The sequence below is a fragment of the Glycine max genome, chromosome 11 (genome assembly GCF_000004515.6).
Source record: "Glycine max cultivar Williams 82 chromosome 11, Glycine_max_v4.0, whole genome shotgun sequence".
NCBI classification, from domain to species: Eukaryota; Viridiplantae; Streptophyta; class Magnoliopsida; order Fabales; family Fabaceae; genus Glycine; species Glycine max.
The window spans coordinates 5,742,367-5,764,075 of NC_038247.2; the positions used below are offsets into that span (position 1 = coordinate 5,742,367).

A 21,709-nucleotide genomic window follows, 5' to 3' on the forward strand; every position below is an offset into this window, starting at 1 on the left:
ATACTCAATGTGCTCACAGATCTGGGGAGCGGAGCGGTCACGGAGGAAGTGTGAACCCTAGATCTGTATGAACCCCAACCCAGATTCGAACAACGATTCTCAATCTGTCTGAAGCCCAGCCAAAGCGCATAAACTTCTCAATCTGTGTTTCGCCTCAAGCTTTTCAGAGTGTAGGATCCTCATGAACCTCACATCCTAGATCCTTGTCGAAATCAACCTTATCTGACGGAGGAGCGAGTTTGGATTGTGACCTTTTCTGAGGCTTATCGGTCTTCCCTATTTCTGCAACTCCTTCATCTACAACAATGGTGCTAAATCTGGATTTCGTGCTTAGATCTGGAGAAGGAAGGGCGAGAGAGGGTGAGAGTTTTTATGTTCATCTGGGTATTGAAGTTTTTCATGTGGGTGGAGAAGATGGTCTTCAATTCAACAGTCTTGTACACCGTTAATTTTGATTTGTTAATGTTTAAGTCCATTTATGTTAATTACTAATTAACGAGCCACCACAATATTAATCCCCACTGAAACTTAGATAGTAAACCTCAGTCAACGTCGCATCTAACGGTCAACCAAGTCAACTTGGATGGGAGTACCAAAATTTTGAAAATCAGGTGAACAAATTTTACAATTAAAAACCAGGAAAGTGAGAATCAACTATTTGTAAAATTAGGAGGATGAAAATTGCAACTAAACCTTTTGTATAATCAATATTCATTATTTATAATCTATAATCATATATAAAAAGAATAAGGTGATTTAATGTATATATTTTTATATTTATTTTATCTCTATAATTACATTCATAAATTACTATTTTATTTCAATAATTATTTTCATAAATTATTCATCAACTTTTATTATCTTTCTTTTTATTTTTAAAAAACATGAAAAAAGAAATTAGGCATGAATTGCCTGTTTTCCGCTAATGATCTATAATTATAATATAAAAACTAATTTATCCTTTTAGCCTCGAGAAATTAATTCTGTTTGACTAAATTATAGAAGACAATTAAATTCAAAAGGGTAAAATGGTAAGTGTGTTTTCGTATTAAACGTAAGCACTGGCCCTGGAGTAAGTCCAATTCCCATGGTGCCGAGTTGAGGACGAGAACCCGACACTAGAAAGAAAGGGGGGAAACCACTGTTACTCAAAGCCGCTCCTCAAGCCCTAACAAAATTCCATACCCTAACTCGTAGTTAGAATGCAAATTCTTCTTATTTAACTCCACCAATCGCTCCAAGTATCTGTTGTTGAACACCACTCTCTCTCAATTGCAGCAAGAGGCAGAGAGTTCACAGTCACAGTGCCTTTAGAATTTAGATTAGAGTTACTTTGTTAAACCCTAGAGATAGAATCATAGCATAAACGTTTTCGACTCTGAATTGTTCTTCTCTCTGAAGATTGAAGCTAGCCACTTAGGGTTTGAGCTTTTTCTGATTTCCCTCCCACTTCTACACCGCCAACATGAGTCCTGTTCAGAATTTCGAGCAGCATTCTCGTCATCTCGTGGAGGCAGACCTCCGTATGCTTTCTCTCCCCCTCTATCTGCAGCAATTGTTGCTTAGCATTTTACTGTTTGATTGTGAATTGAAATGGAAAAAAGTTGCGTGATGATTGAAACATTAAAAATGGATGCTTTACTCGTTGCTTTCGGCTTTACTTTTTATTTTTCTCCTTATTTCCATGTTCTCTTGCAGCTGGAAAATGGATCCAACTATGCCTGTGTTGTGTTGTGTTGGCATTTAAGTGCCTTCGGTTTTTGTTGTTTTGACATTTGATGCTTATTTTCATCTTCTCTTGCCGTGGGAAAATGGATTCAACTATGCCTCTGTTGTATTGACATTTAAGCACTTCCAGTTTTTGTTGTTTTTACATTTAGTGCTTATTTTCATGTTCTTTTGTCGTAGGAAAATGGATTCAACTATGCCTGTGATGTATTGGCATTTAAGTGCTTTCAGTTTTCGTTGTTTTGACATTTAGTGTTTTGTTTTTGCTTAATTTTTTTGTTTTTGTTTTTGTGTTTCTGGTTGAAAACAGCGATTCCGGCAAGACTGCAGATGGTGATGGAGGTTAGGGATAGTCTTGAGATAGCTCACACTGCTGAGTACTTAAATTTTCTGAAGTGCTACTTCAGGGCATTTTCTGCAATTCTGCTGCAAATTACGAAGCCACAGTTTGTGGACAATCAGGAGCACAAGCTTCGGAATATTGTGGTTGAGATATTGAACAGACTTCCGCACAGTGAAGTTCTCCGCCCCTTTGTACAAGACCTCTTGAAGGTTGCCATGCAAGTGCTTACCACCGATAATGAAGAGAACGGCTTAATTTGTATCCGTATAATCTTTGACCTTTTGAGGAACTTTAGGCCAACTCTAGAAAATGAAGTCCAGCCGTTTCTGGACTTCGTCTGCAAGATTTACCAAAATTTTAAACTAACTGTTAGCCATTTCTTTGACAACATGGCAATGACTGGGGAAGATGTCAAACCCATGGAGACTTCACTTTCTGATCAAGGTATAAACAACACCACTGCAACTGGTTCACTGCTTAATCCAAGTACTCGCTCATTCAAGATTGTTACGGAGAGTCCATTGGTGGTGATGTTTTTGTTTCAATTATATAGTCGTCTTGTGCAAGCAAATATTCCTCAATTGTTGCCATTGATGGTTGCTGCTATATCAGTTCCTGGCCCAGAAAGGGTTCCTCCTCATTTGAAAACTCACTTCATTGAGCTCAAGGGTGCACAAGTTAAGGTAGGTGCTTATGGTAAAAATGAAGGCTGGCTAAATATTTTTGCAATTTATATTAGTAGTTATTTTAGTAAGTGTAGATTTTAGTATTTTAAGCACCTGGGAGCATAGTACAACTTTGGCATATATGTGAACATCAAAATCCTCCCAACCCCCATGTTGGTCATGGCGTACCCACTATTAGGATTTTGAATTTTCAACATCTCACACATAAACTTGGCATAAGCAAGTTAGCAATTACTAGGGAAATTAATCTGGTGTTTGATTTGCTTTCTGCTTTAATTTTCAGTTAATTTTTTTGCACTAATAATTAAAAAAGCGCCACTTTGTTTTCACCTTGTGAAAGAAATGGTGAAGACCATAGTTGTCAATAGCGGCAGGGCGGAGCGGATCGGCACCCATCCGCGACGGACACGTGTGTAGCGGCACGGTTTTGGGTCGCGGCGGAGCGGTGCGGGTTGCGGAGCTGTTTTTCGCGCCACTACTTCGAAGCACTGGAGGTTCTGTTCTGTGTTGTTTCGTCTGCTTTGTTCTTCCAAAGAGAAAGAGGGAAGAGAGAGAGGGAGGGAGGGAGGACGAGAGAGAGAGAGAGGGCTCTGTGTTGCGGCGCAGTTTTAATATACCATTAGGGGATTCAGGAAAAAAACATATATACCACTAGGGTTGGCTTACGTAGAGGCAAACAATATTAATATATAATAATAATGTTAATAATTAAATAATATAGAAATAATATTAAATAAATATAATAATATCATAATTTTATAATTTTAAAAACTTATATTTATATATTTTTGTTTTCGAACATATATATATTATTAATTATTTATATATTTATATTTTTGTTTTAAAGTTTAACATATCTAGTTAAATGGTAGCCAAACAATATTAATATATAATAATAATGTTAATAATTAAATAGTATAGAAATAATATTAAATAAATATAATAATATCATAATTTTATAATATTAAAAACTTATATATATATATATATTTATATTTTTGTTTTCAAACATATATATATTATTAATTATTTAACATATATAAAAAAAAACATTAGAATAGCGGTCATCCCGCTATCCGCTATCCCGCTATCCCACTTTTGGGGTTGGCCGCTCCGCTCCGCTACGCTGGTATTGACAATGGTGAAAACAACATTTTTTTGTCACTATTTCGTCATTTCCTTCTAAACTAAAACAAGTTGGTATTTTTGTAGTTATTAGTGAAAACATATTAATTGAAACAGAAAACAAGACCCCAAAGATTTCCATTTATCGAGGGCATCATAGAACTTATATGACAAATAATGGTAAAGATCACATTTTCAAATGAAATAACCACTGTTGTTCTTGTTTGGTATTCTCTCAAATTTCATCTGCAAAATAGTTAAATTTTGTTAGTTAATGAGTTAGTCAAGTGAGGTTTTTGAAGACAATTCTTTTACTCTTAATTGCTATTATTTTTTCACTCTCTTTGGTCCCTTTTTGTCTTATGTAGTCAGATTAACAAGTCCTTTAAAATTTTCAAGTATGAGGTGAAAGTCACATCACGAGGATGGTCAGTTTTGGCATTTGGTTCACCTGTGGATATATATCCTACTTTATCAGTTATTTGGGGGTGAACAATTGAAAACGAAAAGCCACAAATTTTTCATTAACTAATCCTTCTCTTGATATCATCTAATTATATACTTACTAGTTTCATTTTTTGTTATTGCAGACAGTTTCCTTTTTAACTTATCTGTTGAAGAGCTATGCTGATTATATAAGGCCGCATGAAGAAAGTATATGTAAAAGCATTGTGAATTTGCTTGTAACATGCTCTGATTCTGTATCCATTAGAAAGGTGATACTGTTGTTGCTTTTGTCTTTTTTTTCCCTATTGGATTTCTTTTTAATTGATTTAAAGACAAAGATGTTGGATGCAGGAACTATTAATATCCCTGAAACATGTCCTTGGAACAGATTTCAGGAGAGGTTTATTTCCTCTTATTGATACACTACTAGAAGAAAGGTAACTTGATGACCTATTCTGAGATCTTGGTGCAGATATTTTTGGATGGATTCCAAATAAGGGATTCCTGTTAATAATATTTTTACATGAAGTATAAATAACCGTTTATAAGTGTCTAGTGGCTATTATGTCTACTATATTAGCTTAATGTGACTTGAATAACCACTCTGTCATTATTATTCTGTCGTAGTACATATTTTTATCAAGAGAACCTTTATTGTAATTCTCTTTTTCTCTTTTAGAAGATCAATAGTGGTGCAAAGTACACACTAGATGGTCTTAAATTGATCTAATAGGACAATCATGTGTAGTTATTTAGTAAAGAAGGATTAAACTATACGAGCTATATTTGTATTGGAAAGTTATCTGTCAATTGTATTAAGAGTCATAATTTGGGTTGTTTTAGATCCGTGTTCTTGTAGCTTCTCAGATAATGGTTCTAGATTTGTGTTTCCAATGTTAGATGTTTGAGATCCTAGATTGAAGTAAAACTTGTTGAGTTGTGGGAATCTAAATGGGTGAATCTATGTCTGTTAGCTAGTAGAGAATATAGAAAAGTGGACCAAGAATTTAGAATAGTCAGAGTAAATAAAACTTGACATCAATACAAGTTGAATGTTCTCTTATGTTATAGATAATTCAAACTTTTAGGGTTCTAGTTGGGACTGGACGTGCATGCTTTGAGACGTTGAGGCCCTTGGCTTATAGTCTTCTGGCAGAGATTGTGCATCATGTTCGGCAAGATCTCTCCTTATCACAAGTATGGTTTTCTTTTTATTCCATGTTGTTTATTATTTAATATAGGAGTTGTTTGTTAAAGCAATTTCTTGTAGAATAGTAAATTAAGGATTTTTTATTTATTTATTATCATGTCGTCTTAACAATTGTTTACTGATTAATATTATTATAAAGCACTAGATTAGTATTTGTTGAAAGATTTTTGAAATGTCATTTTTGTAACACCTCGATCGAATCACACTAGAATGAGAAAGATCCAGGGGATGTACAGGTATGAGACTGTACAGTTGAGGATAACTTAAAGGAATTAATTGATACTACCTATACCAACAAGATATATCTATTTTTCAGTAGCCCATCACTTAAGAACTTCATAGTTAAGCGTATTTGGTTTGGAGTAGTTATGAGATGGGTTGCTTTCTGGGAAGTTTCCCGGAAAGCATGATTGAGGATAAAACACACTGAAAAGTCTTGTGTTGGTTGTGGGGTCAATCATTGATCCTCGAAGCGGACAAAACTTATTTTCAAGGTCTTGGAAAGGGATACTGGTGGAGGGTTCTGATCAACAAAGATGTTGAATAAAGCATCACTGCGTGAAATGCCGTAATGTGAGAGTTATCAAGAAGTTGAAAATCAGGAATGTTACAGTTTTGTCTTAGAATGTGGGTTTGGCCCTAACTCAATCCTACAAAATCAACTTGTAGGGTGAGGGTTGCTCCCCACTTATATACTCTATCTTGGCATTATTTCTAACCGTTGTGGGATTTGTGTTTTTCCTAATAATTTGGTCATTGAAAGATTATGACATTAAATTAACCCTCTAATGATGATTTTTATTTTTTAGTCATTGACAATAATTTTTTAGTTACTTTTGGACTCTTAGATGTCAAAAATTATTATTTGCGGACCAAGTCAATCTTCCAAAATCTTTCAAGGACTAAAATAAGGGTTTACTCTTAAGAAACAGATCATATAAATTTTTGTCAAAGTAAAATAAAATAACTATTAGAAGCATATGGTAATTCAACCAAACATGCTGGAAACTAAAAGTCAAAATTTGGTAAAGAAGGGAGGAGTAATTCAACAAATCATGTTGTGTAGAAAATTTGGAGCAATTATAGATTTTGTGAAGAGTAAAAAAGAAAAGTTTTTTGTGGAGAGTACTATGAATGTTTTCAAGGATAATGTTTTATTGTTTGGTATGTTATAAAGTAGTGTTATGAGCTTTTTTGTGATGCTTAGCTAATGGCTCTAGTGGGGTCTCTTTGTTGGATATAGAGAAAGATTGTGAGCCTTCCCTAGCTGAATTATTTATTCTATTTTTGTATTTACGGGTTTCATTTTGGAATTTGGATTGGATTATATTATATCTGTTACTCCATACTCCTCTATTCTCTTGTTTAATAAAATTTCTTCTCTTTTAAAAATGTTTCATAAGAAAGGAATGCACACCAATAATGGAAAAACATAAACAAATAGTTTAAGGAAAAATAAGAAAGAAATATCAAAATATGTAGTAAGTTATGTATTTAAAAATGCTTTATACATTTAATTTTAAGAGAAGAAAAAAAGTGCTGCACAAGCGAGTTGATTGCCAGGGATCTATAATAGAAAAAACAGCATCTCCTTGGAGTTCAATTCATAATTTTTGTTATACATTTGTTCACAAATTTACATGTAATATTTTTTTAATAAATAGAGATTATAGTTCTATTATTTTTATAGTCAACAGAAATTTGTGGGGGAAAAGTTTAAACATTTGATGGGGGTAAGATGATAATTGATATTTATATATACATGGAAATTTGTTCTCAATTGGATGACATAATATTTCATCTCATTGTGTTGCTGCAAATATCCTTAACTGACAGTTTCTGATAGACGTGATCTTGCTAATATGAGTTCTCTATGGTTGCAGTTGTCACGAATTATTTACTTATTCTCAAGTAATATGCATGATGCTTCATTATCATTGAGCATCCACACCACTTGTGCTCGCTTGATGTTGAATCTGGTGCGTATCCTAACTCTTATTCTGTTTTAATTGTCCACCTTCTGTCTTCACTGACAATTAGCTCCAAGGGTTTTGTAGAAAGTATTTGTGATGTTCATTTTGAGCTATTATAAAATTAGGCTGCTGCCTCCTTAGCTTTGGGAATTAGAACATGGTTGTTTATTTGGCGTCTCTATGGTGTTTGGCTTGCAGTTGGTTCAGAGCTTGACTAACTGTTTTTCATGTGATTGGAGGGTGTGGTTGTATTATTATTTTTGTTTTCCTTAATGTTTTTGCTATTCTTTTGTCCTTTTGGAGTATATCTTGTTTTCTCTCTTGTAGCCTCTTCCTAAATAATCTATTTTTTTTGCTTGCTTCTAGAGTTTTTATAAAATGGTGATTATTTCTGACCTAAAATGTAAAACCTCTCTTCTATTTCTGTTTTCCCCTTCTCCCCAAAAGAAGAGATTTAGGATTTGTTATCTGATTAAATTCTTGAAGTCTTCTTATTTTCTTTCCATTTGATATAGGTGGAACCAATTTTTGAGAAAGGGGTTGATCAACAATCTACAGATGAAGCAAGGATTCTATTGGTCTGCTACATGATTTCTGCTGGATTTTGGCAATTTTTGCATTTTACTTTGTTTCTTGGGACTGACTTAAATTGTGTTACTTTGTAGGGCCGCATTCTGGACGCTTTTGTTGGGAAATTCAGTACTTTCAAACGAACAATTCCTCAGGTTACTTGGGATCAATTTATAGTTCATGTTATGTCTAACAATTGCCGCATTATAATTGATTATTATGGATTATTGGTGATAACCTTTGGGGCTGGGGCACGGTCATTTTCTTGGAGTACGGTACATTTTTAAATACATTTCATAAAGTGATTGGCTTTTATTTGGTTCAAAGCACATGGTCTTTTTAAGGGAGTTTTCTCAAAAATGGATTTGGTACAGGATCCCTTATCGTCTCTATATTCCTTGCACTTTTCTTCTCTTCATCGTATTTGTTCTTGTAAAATGTTCATATATTAATAATCCTGCTTCTGATTGTTTCTCATGTTTTCCCTTGCAAATTTTTCATCTTTTAAAGGCAGTCTATAAGGTAGGCTAGCAAGTTTCATGGATATGGGTATGAGTATGGTACTGGTATGGGTTCTGGTTATGACAAAATTCCTAAAAATTAGGGTACTAGTATGCTTGGATGTGTCTTACAGAAATACAAGCATAAGCAGTACAGTAATTAAATCATAAAATAAATACAATTTCTTAGTATTCTAACTCCAACTGTTCATGTTGCTCCAGTATGTCAATTTTGCTTCATCAAGCTTTTCTTGGATTTTTTTTTTCTGGAAGATGGCATGATAGAGTTAATATCGATGTTACCTTGCTTGACTTTGTTCAGTCATCTTTCCTCTGGTAATAAGACAAGAATTTGTTCTCTTGACTCTAAAGGTGTTTTCTCTTGCAAATCTTCTTTTTAGTTCCTGGGTATTTCTCATAATATAGTTTTTGTTTTCTGGAAAAACCCACATGGAATCCAAAGTGTCGCCTAAGGTCAACCCTTTTGTTTGGACTGCAATTCTCTAAGTTTCGTGGATATGGGTATGGGATAACATTTCTAAAAGCTTGATTCTGGGTACCACGGGACACCTTATGGTTTATACAAAAATAAACATTAATGGAATTCAATCATAAGATAAATACAATTTTCATAGTATTTTAACTCAAGTTAGCATAAAGATTTAGGGTTCAAGTTTTCATCAGAGTGAAGTAGCTGATTGCTTCATTTGGTAGCAAACCAAACAACTTAGCAACAAAACTTGGTGTTTTTGTTTGGATGATTTGTACTCAAGTGATAGGTGAGTATTGCAGATGTTGTACCCATGAGCACTCAACAGTTACCTGTTAATACTTGTACTGGTATTGCGTATGTTGTACCCATGAGCTCTCTCAATAATTATCTGTTAATACTTGTAGTTGATCTGCACCCGGTATAGGTATGACAACCATTTAGGAGTACCCTGGCGTCATAAAATGTTCTTAACAGGATTAACATCAATGACATGACATGACATGCTACAAAAGCACTCAGCACTCACTGCTAATGTCCTAATATGTTTGTGATGTGCTTGTGCTTATTCAGAAACCGGCACTCTTTTTTGTTTTTGCATGTTCAGGTTTGGGTTTTTTGATGTGAATTAAATCTTCCCTAAGTATCTGGTTCAGTTTCTTATTAAATTTAGAGATTCTGGTTTTTGTAAAAAACCTTAGATCTTAGATTCTGGGGAAGGGCTTTGCCTTTGTAGTTCTCTATTGTCGTTGGCTGGAAAGGAATGCTAGAATTTTCAAGGGAACTTAACATTTGGGACAGGGTTGTTTTTTCAGCATGCTTTGTCACGTGACTTACTTTTGTGGTTTCTAGATTATCTTCCTTTGTTCTCTTTTTCTATTACGTAATGAATTTCTTTTCTATGAAAGAAAAATACTAACTCCAAGGTTCCAACTAAACTTTGAAGTATATGAAGTTAGCAAAAGTATTTAAAGAAGGCACAATATTTGAAAAAAAAAATACTAACTCCATTTTTTTTTACCGTCCTTGTCAAATTCTCATCTGCAATGAACCAACCCAACAATTAAGCCTGAGATTTCAGAGATGAGAAAACTGAGAATAGAGAAAAAAAAAAGAACAGTTCTGTGATGTAAATAGAATGACAAACAGAAAAAAGAGGAGACAATTCTCCTTCGGAAGGTCCCCCACTTCCCCCTTTTACAACTAAGCTATTGATTGGTTCCTAAATGCTACAATTCATAATGAATCCTCTTTTACAGTTTATTCCCTTCCTACAGTTCCTGCTCCCACAACTCTAACCGTCTAACTAATTCTGTAACTATTCTTAACCAGCTAATTAGATCTGTGACTTTTCTTAACTTTTTTGCCCCATTATCTTTTATTCTTCTGTCATGTGGCCTATCAGCATGTCTTCTGATATCAGCCATGGAGAAGGGATTTTAGCTGTTTTCTATCAATAAAGTATGCTCTGCTTTTTCTGTTCCTATCATTATGTCTATCTATAAGTTTTCATATCTCACCTGATGTTGGTTTGAAGTTGTTCTGCAAACATTTCCTCTGTACAATCAATATATACATAACTGAGGTAGCTTCTGACTAGGGACCTCTTTGCTTTTGTTTTTAGGATATCTGATGGAGAGTCAGGTTACTACCTGAGCTTTTTGCTCAGGTGGCTGATAAATTGCCTCTAATTAGTCTTGCAATGTTTACTTGTGCTTTACTTTTATTAATGTAAATCTACAGGTTATTGTGTTGCTACATTTCTTAATATATTAGGAATATAATTTATTGCTATTATTTATATAGCTCTTGGAGGAAGGTGAGGAAGGAAAGGATCGTGCTACCTTGAGATCAAAGCTTGAACTCCCTGTGCAGGTTGTTAGAAAACTTGTGTTTGAGATTCTCTTTCAGGCTATGTAATTGCACTTGCATGTTTATCTTAACATTTGGTGTGGTGTCAGATTGTCATGATTTTCTTTATTTTGTACTACATTTTAAATTTTCTTGAAAGAAACAAAGAAATATTACTCGCTAGTGGAGAAAGGAAATAAATTAAGAATGGTTAACAGTTATCTGTCCATCTTGAATTATTTTTGAGAAAAAATGAGAGAAACTGCCATTCTTGTTTTGCAATTATAATTGAAATTAAGTGAGGATTTTAAATTTTGGACTTCATAATCAGGCCCTCAGCTCTCTAATTTTGGGGAATACTTTATAAACAACATCAGTTAAGCATTTTCAGTTTTTCACACTAGAAGGGGTTGGCTACATGTATCATGCGAGTCCATTAATGTTGTCATGTATTAAGTTAAAAATGGACCATTTACCTCTATATTCCTCTTGATGGTTTGTGCTATAGTTTCTGTGATCTCCTATTGGACTATTTTCCATTTGATTAAACATCTTTATTGGTGCTTGTATGGATCTTTTCCATCCGGGAACACGGAACACCTTATGTTATACAAAAATTGGGCATTTGGTGTAAACAAAGAGGGAGGCATGATGGAGAACTCAAGAAATCATAACTAGGATGGAAGTAAACGTATATCTTTATTTTGAGAACCATTCAGGTTATTTTCTCAATTGAGAATAAGGTCATTTTGTTTTAATTAGAGGCATTCTGACAGTAAGTTGGACATTTTGGTCTAATAGTAATGACCACATATTGCTGTATTGCATGAAAAGCAGTATGGTTTGTTAGTCATGGCATTTTTTATTTAAATTATACAGATTGATGTGATCAGGTCTACAATTTTTGTTAACCCACCTGTTGATTTTTTTGTTGATAAAATCATATACTGGACTAATTATTTTTTATTATAAATATGCACACTCCTTTTTTTAGTGCACCCTTTGTACTAATGACAGTTTTATGAACTACGCTATATGTGGATTTTAGTCCTTCATTTTGTTTCATATTTTAGTAAAAGGGACTATTTTCTTGATTTTTAGTTTCTTCTTATTTCTTTTGCTTTCTTCCTCTTTTTTTTTAACTACGCTATATTGGCAATTGCTTTTAACTGTTTTTCATAGTAACAAAAACTTAATTGTTCAGTTATTGTTCCTGAACTTAATATGGTTCTGTTGTTTTTTCAACCAGAACTTGACTGTACAGTTCTAATTCTTATGTTTACCGTGTTCATGTATTCTTTGTTTTGGCTAGAAGGGAATAAAACCCCTTTCACTCCTACTAAAGCTATTAGTGCAAAATCATGATTCTCGTATTTTGTTGCATAATATGCTTGTCTTTGTGTTAAACCACTATTACTTTGTGTTCTTAATTCTGCATTGTTAGATGGATATCTGCGTTTGTGATTTTGGTCCATGTTTTTTTTTGCAGGCAGTTTTGGCTTTGCAGGTTCCTGTAGAACATTCAAAGGAAGTTAATGATTGCAAACATTTGATTAAGACATTAGTGATGGGTAATTTATATTTTATATCGTTAAACCTTCTGTAGTTCATAGGGGACAGGGGTGATCATGGATTGTGTTGAATGAAATCCAATATATTTGTATATTTCCTTAAATTTTTAAACAATACTAATAAGAAATCCAAATAAAATAGAAAAATGATAAAAAAGAAGAAAAAGGTCATTCAAAGGATTTGAGATTGAATGATCATATACCTAATATGATAATGGTCCTGCCAAGCTCTTTTTGATCCAATTTAATCCAAATATTCAAGTCAACGTGTGTTTCTCTAGTTTGGATTAGTCTTGGTCAAATTTACTGATTGGATTGGATCCATTATTATCCTTAGTAGTTTCTTATTTTTTGGTTTTTTAGTGTTATTTGTTCATCTAATTTTATTGCTTTTTGCCCCCTTATTTTATGACTGATAAATATACATTTTTATCATATGTTTATTTATTTTTTAACTTTCTTAAATAACTTTCAGGAATGAAGACCATCATATGGAGCATCACCCATGCACATTCCCCAAGACCTCAGGTAATGAATCCTCGGTACAATAATTTCTGCCTGTGGATTTGCCAACCCCACCCTTCCTTGACATATAACATTTCTCACGTATGAGATTTTCCCTATCCATGGAACATTACAGGCTCTTGTCTCACCGTCTTCTAATTTATCACCACCTCAAGGAGTGAGGGGCATGAGAGAAGATGAGGTACTACAGATAGGCTTAATGTTAACATCAGTGTTTTTAATTTTAATGGCTAAATTAACTAAGAGTCTTGTGTAGGTTTGCAAAGCTTCTGGTGTTTTAAAAAGTGGTGTTCATTGCTTAGCACTTTTCAAGGAGAAAGATGAGGAGAGGGAGATGCTGCATCTCTTCTCACAGATTTTGGCCATCATGGAACCTCGAGATCTTATGGACATGTTCTCTCTGTGTATGCCTGAGCTTTTTGAGTGCATGATCTCCAACACTCAACTTGTTCATATATTCTCTACCCTTCTAGCAGCACAGAAAGTGTACCGGCCATTCGCAGATGTGCTTGTTAATTTTCTTGTGAGCAGCAAACTTGATGTCTTGAAGCAACCAGATTCACCTGCAGCAAAACTGGTTTTGCATCTCTTTCGGTTTATATTTGGTGCCGTGGCTAAAGCACCATCTGATTTTGAACGAATTTTGCAGCCTCATGCGCCTGTAATAATGGAATTTTGCATGAAAAATGCTACTGAAGTTGAAAGACCTCTTGGCTACATGCAGTTGCTTCGTACAATGTTCAAGGCACTTTCAGGGTGTAAATATGAACTTTTGCTCCGGGATTTGGTCCCCATGTTGCAGCCCTGCCTTAATATGCTGCTGGCTATGTTGGAAGGGCCAACTGCTGAAGATATGCGAGACCTTTTATTGGAGCTATGCTTAACCTTACCTGCCCGTTTGAGCTCTCTGTTACCATACCTTTCTCGTCTTATGAAACCTTTGGTATTATGTCTTACGGGAAGTGACGAATTAGTGAGTCTTGGTTTACGAACACTTGAGTTTTGGGTTGATAGTTTAAATCCCGATTTCCTCGAACCCATTATGGCTAGTGTAATGTCTGAGGTGATTCTTGCTTTGTGGTCTCACTTAAGACCAGCTCCCTATCCCTGGGGTGCAAAAGCGTTGCAGCTTCTTGGCAAGTTAGGAGGCCGAAACAGACGATTCCTCAAAGAGCCTCTAGCACTTGAGTGTAAGGAGAATCCTGAGCATGGGCTTCGCCTGATTTTGACATTTGAGCCTGCAACCCCATTCTTGGTGCCACTTGATCGATGCATAAATCTTGCTGTGGAAGCTGTAATGAACAAAAATTGTGGCATGGATGCTTTCTATCGGAAGCAAGCTCTAAAATTCCTTCGAGTTTGCCTATCATCTCAGCTCAATTTGCCTGGAAATGTTGCTGATGAGGGGAGTACGTCTAAGCAGCTATCTGCATTGTTAGTTTCTACAGTTGATCAATCATCACGCAGGTCTGAGTTAATGGAAGTCAAGGTTAGTTTGCTATTGTTTAAGTACATATAATATCCTATAAAAATTGTGCTGTCTTTTTTTATTAAAGTGTGGAACTAAATAACTCTTAGTTCACCATATTCATAGATCACTTCTCCATGATAGTCTAATCAAATTATAAAAAATTCTGCTGCCGCCATTACCGTCAGTCTTTTTTTGCTCTATCACATTATACTTCCTTAACTGTGGTTACATTTGGGTATTCTATACACCAATTGGTCTCGTCTTATGCTCTCCAACATTTTACTAAGTACTGGCATATGTTAGATGGGTTTATGTTATAGTATTTTTTCTGGAATATTATATTAACACTTCATCTTCAGGCTGACTTAGGTGTAAAGACAAAGACCCAGCTTATGGCTGAGAAGTCTGTTTTCAAGATTCTTTTGATGACTGTCATTGCTGCCAATGGTGGGGCAGATCTCACAGATCCCACAGATGATTTTGTTGTCAATATATGTCGCCATTTTGCAGTGATATTTCACATTGATTCTTCATCCAGCAATGTATCAGCAGCTGCACTTGGGGGTTCATCACTCTCAAATAGTGTTCATGTTGGTTCTAGGCTTAAAAGCAATGCTTGTTCAAATTTGAAGGAGCTGGACCCTCTAATATTCTTGGATGCTTTAGTTGATGTACTAGCAGATGAAAACAGGCTCCATGCCAAAGCTGCTCTTGGTGCTTTAAATGTGTTTGCAGAAACACTTGTATTCCTAGCTCGTTCAAAACATACTGACTTCATAATGTCCAGAGGGCCAGGTACACCTATGATTGTCTCTAGTCCATCAATGAATCCTGTATATTCTCCACCCCCTAGTGTCCGCGTTCCTGTATTTGAACAACTGTTGCCCCGTCTTCTGCATTGTTGCTATGGGCTTACATGGCAAGCACAGATGGGTGGTATCATGGGACTTGGTGCTTTGGTTGGAAAGGTCACTGTTGAGACTCTTTGCCTTTTTCAAGTAAGAATTGTGCGTGGTCTAATATATGTCCTTAAAAAGCTTCCCATATATGCTAGCAAGGAGCAGGAGGAGACAAGTCAAGTGCTCACTCAAGTTCTTCGGGTGGTAAATAATGCTGATGAAGCTAATAGTGAGGCACGTAAACAGAGCTTCCAAGGAGTGGTTGATTTTCTTGCTCAAGAGTTGTTCAACCAGAATGCATCTATCATTGTGAGAAAGAATGTACAATCATGCTTGGCACTTTTAGCTAGCAGGACTGGCAGTGAGGTGTCAGAATTACTAGAGCCGTTGTATCAGCCTTTTCTCCAGCCTCTTATTGTGCGATCACTCAAGTTAAAGACTGTTGATCAGCAGGTATTTCCTGATGGCGGTTTATTCGATCTTTCTTTGAGCTTTTTATCCATCTACTAATTTACTTGGTTGTATCTTGTGTAGGTTGGAACAGTTACAGCATTGAATTTTTGTCTAGCATTGAGGCCACCTCTTCTCAAGTTGACTCCAGAGTTAGTTAACTTCCTGCAAGAAGCGTTGCAAATAGCAGAATCTGATGACAATGCGTGGGTTGCTAAGTTTATCAACCCCAAAGTGATGACATCGTTAACTAAACTTCGAACAGCTTGCATTGAGCTTCTTTGTACAACAATGGCATGGGCTGATTTTAAGACTCCAAATCACTCTGAGTTGCGTGCCAAGATTATTTCAATGTTTTTCAAGTCTTTAACCTGTCGGACTCCTGAAATTGTTGCTGTTGCAAAGGAGGGCCTGCGACAGGTAGTTAGCTTTTATGATGTATAGTTTCTGCTTCTTCATTGGCTTGATCATAATGCATGTACAAATATATCCATAATGAAGTGTACACACATCTGGTAATTTGATAGAGCATTTGAAGTCTTAATGCCTATCATTTCCATGGTCATTTGTTCCCGATCATAGTTATCAACCCCAGATAGTGGAGCAGCCAAACCCAAAAGTGCTATAACTGGATAGCTTTTCCCAGGATGGCTGCTATATTTAATATTTTCAATACATGTTAAATAATTTATACTACACAAGTACACAAATGCTAAAAAATAAATTGAAAGATCCCCAAATTAAAAGCATATTCATAATTAACATTTGAATATGTTATAGTTGGAACTAGTTCATAACTAAGGAAATAGAGGAGAAAATTTAAGAATTTATTTATTCCCTTATTCTCATGAATCTATGGGATTATAGATGCTAAATATAGGGCTTTCACCAGAATTATAGAAGAGACTTTCCTCTTCCAATTCTAGGAATAAAGAATTCTCCTTTTCCAAATCTGATGGTTGTCTTCCTTTCCTTCATCCATTTCCCCATATTCCTGCCGCTCCCATTATTTCTTATATTATTCTGGTGGAAGTGTTAAAAAAACAAATAATTTGTTTACATGATCTTATCTGTTCTGTATGTTTGCTTTAGTTTTGCATGCATGCTTTTAATATACATGGAAATATTTTTTAACCTCATTTACATCGTTGTCACCCTGTCACCTAGGTTATTAATCAAAGGATGCCCAAAGAACTTCTACAAAGCAGCCTTAGACCTATATTGGTCAATTTGGCACACACAAAAAATCTCAGCATGCCTCTTCTGCTAGGTCTGGCCCGCCTGCTTGAACTGTTATCCAATTGGTTTAATGTTACCTTGGGTGGAAAACTTCTAGAGCATCTAAAGAGGTGGCTGGAGCCTGAAAAGTTGGCTCAGAGTCAGAAGTCATGGAAGGCTGGTGAAGAACCAAAGATTGCTGCAGGTGTTACATCTATGGTTTAGCCTATTTAATGCTAGTGTCTCTAGTGCAACTTCTTTAGATCATACTTGTGCTGATATGTCTTCTCTATTCTTGTAGCTATAATTGAGCTTTTTCACTTGCTTCCTCCTGCTGCCTCAAAGTTCCTTGATGAACTTGTAACCTTGACTATTGACTTGGAAGGAGCTCTTCCCCCAGGACAAGTATATAGTGAAATCAACAGTCCATATCGCCTTCCACTTACAAAGTTTTTAAATCGATATTCACCCCTTGCAGTTGATTATTTTCTTGCTCGATTAAGTGAACCAAAGTATTTTAGGCGGTAAGTTTTGGACTGCTGAGCTTTAATTATATGCCTATTAAGGTTGGATGCTGACTTTCTTTTTTTCATGTTTGCTGTAAATTTAGTTTCATGTATATAATTCGTTTAGAAGCTGGGCAGCCATTAAGAGATGAACTTGCAAAATCACCGCAAAAGATACTTGCAAGTGCATTCTCTGAATTTCCGATCAAATCTGATGTGACAGTGGCTCCTGCATCCACAAGTACACCTAGTTTATTAGGCGAAGAAAGTGTTGTTGCTCCATCAACTGATGCTTCTAATCCACCTGCTCCTCCTCCCAATGCAACATCCGATGCTTACTTTCAGGGGCTAGCACTTATAAAAACCCTGGTCAAATTAATCCCTGGTTGGTTACAAAGTAATCGTAGTGTGTTTGATACATTAGTTCTTGTTTGGAAGTCACCTGCAAGAATATCCCGATTGCAAAAAGAACAGGAGCTGAACCTAGTGCAAGTAAGTATAAGGAAGCTCAATGTTGTTAGTGTTGTATCATCATTGTTGATTTAGGAAAAGTTTTTTTTTTAAATTTCTTGTTTCTGTTATTGAATGATTGCCTAAATAATTTCATGGCATGCTAAAGATATTTAGCAGTTGCATTCTTTGCTTTTGATCTTGGAAGTTTTTTTATCCTAGTATAATTGCAAGAGTGTAGAATAATAGGAGGTATGGGCTCTGGATTCTCAACTGTTGGAGTCCAGCTGTTCACTGACATCTTCGCATTGCTGATGCTGGTCATGCCAGCACCATTTTATTTGACAAAAAAATAAGCATTTGCTGAATTCTTCAACCAGCAGTTTGTTTTTAATGCTTTAGACTTTATGATTCTTTTTCAGCAATTTCCCCCTGTGGACATGGATCCAGATTTGTGATGATTTGAGAAATAGAATGTTCTGGAAGAGGGATTAATTACTCATATTCAGCTTTAAAATCTCATCCTCTTAATGCTATTTTCTATCAATTTACTTGTCTGTTGTGAGAGTGCTGTAAACAGGAAAAATTATTCAACCGTGTCCTTGGATAGTTAGTAGTTGGTTAGGTTAGTTATGCCAGCTATCACTATGACAGCTGAGCCTATAAATACACTGATGTAACTGTTACCCTTGGTGAATGAAATATAAAATCATATTCTTGGAACTTCAAAATGGTATACAGAGCTTGGTGAGATCTGAAAATAATTCTCTTCCCACCTCTTCCGCTCCCCCAACCTTCTCTCACACCTTTCTGAAAAATTAGATGATAAGAATTTTCTTTAATGGAGGCAGTGAGTTGAACCAGCCATCAAATCTCATTGTCTTCAAGGATTCATTGCAAATCCGTCGATCCCTCCTGTTTCAACTGCCAACTTTGAAAGTTGTGTTTTTAAGGCATCTATTAAACCCTTGTTGGCATTGCTTTAATGTTAAAACATATTGGAGAAGTTGTCACTTCATTGCAGTCTATTTTTCACTTAATTTTTGTAGATTAAACATTTACTTCCTTGACCAAATTGTTTGTATTGATTTTTTGGTTTCTTTACTAGATATCTCTTCTCTTTGAACTTTATGTTGTGCATTAACTATACGATGCCATTATTTAAAATTTAGGCCACACTATTTAATACTTAGAAGAAGCTCATTCTTCCTAGCAAACAATCTGAGGCAAGTTAAATTTGAAGTCATTTTTTTTATTGTGGTTCTACCACTGCAACTGCACACTTAATATATCCATTAGAAAATTTATGTGCATATTATGCTCATTATCTGCTTAATGTTTTCCCATTTATTCTACTTCTATCATAATCCCTATTATTGCTTTGCTTTCTGTTATCAATTTGTATTCATGGTATTTTTTACTTTGTTCAAATGCTAATTTTAGTATATTTTAAATTTAAATAATTTTAACTGTACATTTATTTGTCTTGTCTTTTAAGTGGCTGGTTAACTTGCTTTCATGGTCATTATGGAATTGCAGGTTAAAGAAAGCAAATGGCTTGTCAAATGCTTCCTTAATTACTTGAGACATGACAAAAACGAAGTGAATGTTCTCTTTGATATACTTACCATATTCTTATTTCATAGTCGGATTGACTATACATTCCTGAAGGAGTTTTACATTATTGAGGTACTTCATAATTGGATTTGAAATTCCTGTTGAGATTTTGGTTCATTCTTATATTTGATTATGTTGATGCCTTTTAGGTGGCAGAAGGTTATCCACCAAGCATGAAAAAGGCTCTTCTATTGCATTTTCTCAGCCTTTTCCAATCAAAACAACTTGATCATGACCATTTGGTGATTGTGATGCAAATGCTCATTCTTCCAATGCTTGCACATGCCTTTCAAAATGGTCAAAGTTGGGAAGTTGTTGATCCTTCTATAATAAAAACAATTGTTGATAAACTTCTCGATCCTCCGGAGGAGGTATATCTTTATTATGTCTAATTTCTCATATGGCCCTTCGTTGAAATCTTCATGATTCGGTTTTTTTGATATGGCTTTGTAAGTTCTTCTGTGTCTCTCAATGCATTCTGTCCCTCTTCTGTAGGTTTCTGCCGAGTATGATGAGCCTTTAAGAATAGAACTATTGCAGCTTGCCACTTTGCTTCTTAAATATCTTCAAAATGATCTTGTCCATCATAGGAAGGAACTGATAAAGTTTGGGTGGAATCATCTTAAGCGTGAAGACACTGCAAGCAAACAATGGGCATTTGTGAATGTTTGCCATTTCTTGGAGGCATATCAAGCCCCAGAAAAAATAATACTCCAGGTATGGAAATATCAACTTCTTTAAAAATGCTCCTTATTCATATCTTGTGAACATGAGCAGGTGAGAAATTGAAAGTAAATGAGAGAGTGGTGAAAAATGCAAAAGGAGTTATGAATTTTTATTGAGAGAATTTTGATCTGAAAACTACGATCAGTGTCTCTAAATGCTGGGAACACCTATTTGTAGAGATTCTAACAGGATTTGTATAGCAAAGTTAGTTTTAGATGTGAGACTTACCATGGAATTTAACATCTCTCTAACAGTCTTTTAACTACTCTAACAGCTTGTCAATCTAACCCTATGTTTGGATGGAGCAATTTAGCAAGGAAATTCATTTTTTCAAGGAATTTAAAATGATTCATGATAAAATAGCTTGTTTGGATAGAGTATTTGAAAGGAGATTGAATTTCTGGTATTTTTATGAATCATTTTCATGGACTAAAATAGTGGAATTTCAAATTCTCTCAAAAGATATAGAATTTGAAATTCTTTTTTCGGAGATGCTCACTTTAACTCACTTCTTGCTCGCGACTCTTTTTCGCTCAACACTCACAATTACGGGTGACCAAAGTTTTTACGGCCAATATTGACATAAGTTGTTTTTCACTGACGTTGGCGGAGTTTTTTTCGATCATAATTTTTTTGTATGATGTCAACCAAAGCTATTTTTTGTCGATATCGGCTATGATTTTTTTAGATGATGTTGGTTAGGGTTATTTTCTCACAGACGTCACTCATGGGAAATTTTTGCTAATATCGACCAAGGATTTTTTTGACCGTTGTCATCCAGGTTTTTTCAGTTGATGTTGATCAATGATTTTTTTTTTGTCAACGTTGGCTAGATTTTTTCTACTGACATCGGTCATGACTAACTTTTGAATAAACACTTGTTAGGGTTTTTCAGTTGACGTCAACTAGTTTTTTTCAGCCAACATCAGCCTAAGCTATTTTTAGCCAATATCGACTAAGGTTATTTTTTAGCCGATGTTAGCTAGGGAGTTTTGGTTGATGTCAACTAGATTTTCTTAGCTGACGTCGGTTAGGATTTTTTTGCTGACATTGACTAAGATTTTCTGGCTGACATCAGCCAGAGCTATTTCTTAACCACATTAGTTAGATTTTTTTGTTGATGTTGGTTAGGGTTTTTTCTGCTAACACCAGCTAGGTATTTTTTACCAACATCCGACATGACTATTTTTAGTCGACATCGACTAGTTTCTTACAGTCAACATCCACTAGAGTTTTTTGGTCGACATCGATTAGAGTTATTTTTTAGCCAACATCACCCAAGGCTATTTTATATCCGATGTTGGGTAGGGTTTTTTGTCCAACATTGGTCAGGACTATTTTTTTAGCTAACTT

General features: G+C 35.2%; 1 protein-coding gene across 2 annotated transcripts in view; it reads left to right on the forward strand.

Annotated features, from left to right (window-relative positions):
• The first annotated feature begins 1,070 nt into the window (after window positions 1-1,070).
• Window positions 1,071-21,709, forward strand: part of LOC100800422 (transformation/transcription domain-associated protein) — a 31,906-nt gene continuing 11,267 nt past the window's right edge. Inside the window, exons 1-21 of one of the 2 annotated variants that reach the window (XM_006590663.4) lie at window positions 1,071-1,523; window positions 2,039-2,754; window positions 4,473-4,598; window positions 4,681-4,766; window positions 5,418-5,526; window positions 7,423-7,518; window positions 8,028-8,090; window positions 8,178-8,237; window positions 10,879-10,947; window positions 12,413-12,494; window positions 12,970-13,022; window positions 13,135-13,200; window positions 13,276-14,508; window positions 14,850-15,842; window positions 15,924-16,259; window positions 17,007-17,262; window positions 17,359-17,581; window positions 17,668-18,055; window positions 19,553-19,702; window positions 19,780-20,001; window positions 20,126-20,347. In XM_006590663.4, coding sequence (XP_006590726.1) covers window positions 1,466-1,523; window positions 2,039-2,754; window positions 4,473-4,598; window positions 4,681-4,766; window positions 5,418-5,526; window positions 7,423-7,518; window positions 8,028-8,090; window positions 8,178-8,237; window positions 10,879-10,947; window positions 12,413-12,494; window positions 12,970-13,022; window positions 13,135-13,200; window positions 13,276-14,508; window positions 14,850-15,842; window positions 15,924-16,259; window positions 17,007-17,262; window positions 17,359-17,581; window positions 17,668-18,055; window positions 19,553-19,702; window positions 19,780-20,001; window positions 20,126-20,347 — 5,607 coding nt within the window. In that variant the 5' untranslated portion in view covers window positions 1,071-1,465. Of the gene's footprint in view, window positions 1,524-2,038; window positions 2,755-4,472; window positions 4,599-4,680; window positions 4,767-5,417; window positions 5,527-7,422; window positions 7,519-8,027; window positions 8,091-8,177; window positions 8,238-10,878; window positions 10,948-11,023; window positions 11,643-12,412; window positions 12,495-12,969; window positions 13,023-13,134; window positions 13,201-13,275; window positions 14,509-14,849; window positions 15,843-15,923; window positions 16,260-17,006; window positions 17,263-17,358; window positions 17,582-17,667; window positions 18,056-19,552; window positions 19,703-19,779; window positions 20,002-20,125; window positions 20,348-21,709 lie in introns of those variants that run through there. The other variant, XM_026124370.2, reaches the window with a different exon arrangement.